The sequence below is a fragment of the Egretta garzetta genome, unplaced genomic scaffold (assembly GCF_000687185.1).
Source record: "Egretta garzetta isolate BGI_Z169 unplaced genomic scaffold, ASM68718v1 scaffold745, whole genome shotgun sequence".
Taxonomy (NCBI): Eukaryota; Metazoa; Chordata; class Aves; order Pelecaniformes; family Ardeidae; genus Egretta; species Egretta garzetta.
In genome coordinates this window covers 101,392-103,395 of record NW_009259678.1, presented here as the reverse complement: position 1 = coordinate 103,395, position 2,004 = coordinate 101,392, and the positions used below count along the sequence as shown (strand labels likewise).

General features: G+C 63.7%; 1 protein-coding gene across 1 annotated transcript in view; it reads left to right on the top strand.

Moving 5' to 3' along the window:
* Window positions 1-476: 476 nt before the first annotated feature.
* ADAM11 (ADAM metallopeptidase domain 11) overlaps window positions 477-2,004 on the top strand; it is an 11,492-nt gene continuing 9,964 nt past the window's right edge. The window contains exon 1 of the mRNA XM_009638511.1: window positions 477-515. Coding sequence (XP_009636806.1) covers window positions 477-515 — 39 coding nt within the window. The remainder of the gene's footprint in view (window positions 516-2,004) is intronic.

The following is a 2,004-nucleotide window of genomic DNA, read 5'->3' as shown; positions in this document are numbered from 1 at the left end:
CAGAAGAGACGTGGGGCTGACGGGGGCAAGGAGTGGCCCGCGGGGGGGGGGGCCCCGCCACAGCGTGGCCAAGGAGACGATCGGTGTTTCCCTGTGCTGACAAAACTGGCGTGGGAGACGCTTCCCTGCAGGTGTGCGCCAGCCCCCGCGCACGGGGCGGGGGGTGCTGTGGGGGCGGCTGTGAGCCCCCCAACCTGAGCGTGACCCCTCTGCAGCTCCTCTCTGCTAAAACTGGGCTGAGGTGAACAGCCCCCACCCCAATCCCCCCCCATCCTGGAGCTGCTGCCGGTTTCAGTTTGTTAAGGCTCTGTGAAGTGTTGAGGATAACAAGGCGAGCAGTAGAGCTTGGGGAGGGAAACGGAGGAGGGTTGGGGCTCATCCCCCTCCCTGCTCCCCAGCCTCCAGCACGTCCCTGCCCTGTCCTGCCTTTGCTTCCACCTCTAAATGCTTCTGCCCTCCACTTCTGCGCAAAAGCAATGACGACCAAAGCGGCCGTCGTTAGCGAGGGTGTCAAGGTGGGTTTTGGTGCAGGTGGGGAGGGGGCCCATGGCACCGCCATGACTCATGGCTTAAAATACTCAACAAACTTCCTGGCAAGGCAAACCTGGTGCTTTCACGGGTGGCTCTGAGCTGCCACTGCGTACCCAAAGGCTTTTGCACCAGTGGGCGCGTGAGTCCTGGGGGGAGAAGGGAGCGGGTGCAGGAGGTGCAGAGGAAAGGGTTGGAGGAGAGGGGGGTCCACGGGGAGGGGGCGCACATGCCGTGGTGGCTCCCTGATGCCCTGTGGGGAGGGGTTGGGTGCTGGCACATGCAGGGAATCCTTCCCCTGGGCTCATGGCAGCCCTGGGCAGAGCTGGAAGGAGGAGGTGGGGTGTGGTGGTGTCCCTGGGAGATGCCGGGGGCTCCCCAGGTGCTGGCTGCCCCAGGGAGGGGGCTGAGGCCTGAACCAAGGAGGCACAGGAAGGGTTTGGCTGGAGCAGTAACACAAAATGGGTCAAAAAGTTTTAAAGGTGGGATGAGTCATCCTGGGGGAGGGTGAGGGATGTGTACCAGGGGTTCAGGACCCCCGGCTTGGTCTTTCTGGGGGGCTCCAGAGCCTTCCCAGAGCAGCCGGTCTCTGGGATGAATTGGGGGACACCGAGGTGCCTGAACTCCCCCCCACACTCTGGGGCACCGCGGTGGCTCAGCCATGCCCCTCATCCCCCAGTCAAAAGCAGGCAGGGGTTGCCCAGCACTGGCCGTGAGGATGCCCAGCACCTGCTGGGGTACAGCCCTGAGCAGCGTCTGGGGAGCCAGGGCTGGGGCAATGATCCCTGGGAGGTGTCTGTCCCACCTTCAGCCCCGGCCCTGGCACAGAGTCCCCCTGCACTGCTCAGAGCATCTATCACCTCAGGGCTCGGAGCCCCCAGAGCCCCCCAGGACAGCTCCAGCCATGGGTCCCCTCGGCTGCGCTGCATCTCCCCACAGGGCTGAGCGTCACCTGCCCACAATGCTGTCCCTCCCCATCCCACAACTGCAATAAACAGTTTATTGGGGCTTTTTTTTCCCCCCCAAAGAATTGCTGCGTTATCCCCAGGTGGGGAATATAACCTTGCAGCATCCCCCAAAATTGAGGCGACCCCAGAGGGGGTCCTTGTTTCTGCTACTTCCATGCCTGGCTGTGGGTGAGGACCCCAGCACCCAGCTGCCCACAGCTGAGGTCCAGGATTGACCCACATCCCCCAGTGCCATGGGGACCCCTGGCTTCAGCATCCTCCCCTGGGACCACGGGCTCCACCCAGAACTGGGGTGAGGGACCCAGGGCCAGTTAGGGACAGAGTACCCCCTGGGGGGGGGCTCTGTACTGGTCAGGGGGCTTCAGTCCCAGCTTGGGTGGCTCTGATAAATAGCTTGGGGTCCTGGTACTGGCTGGGAACTTGGTACCGGTTGGGGTCCTGGTACCAGCTGGAAGCTCCTGCACTGTTTGGGGTGGGGGGGGAGGGGCTCTGGGACGGGCCAGGCCCC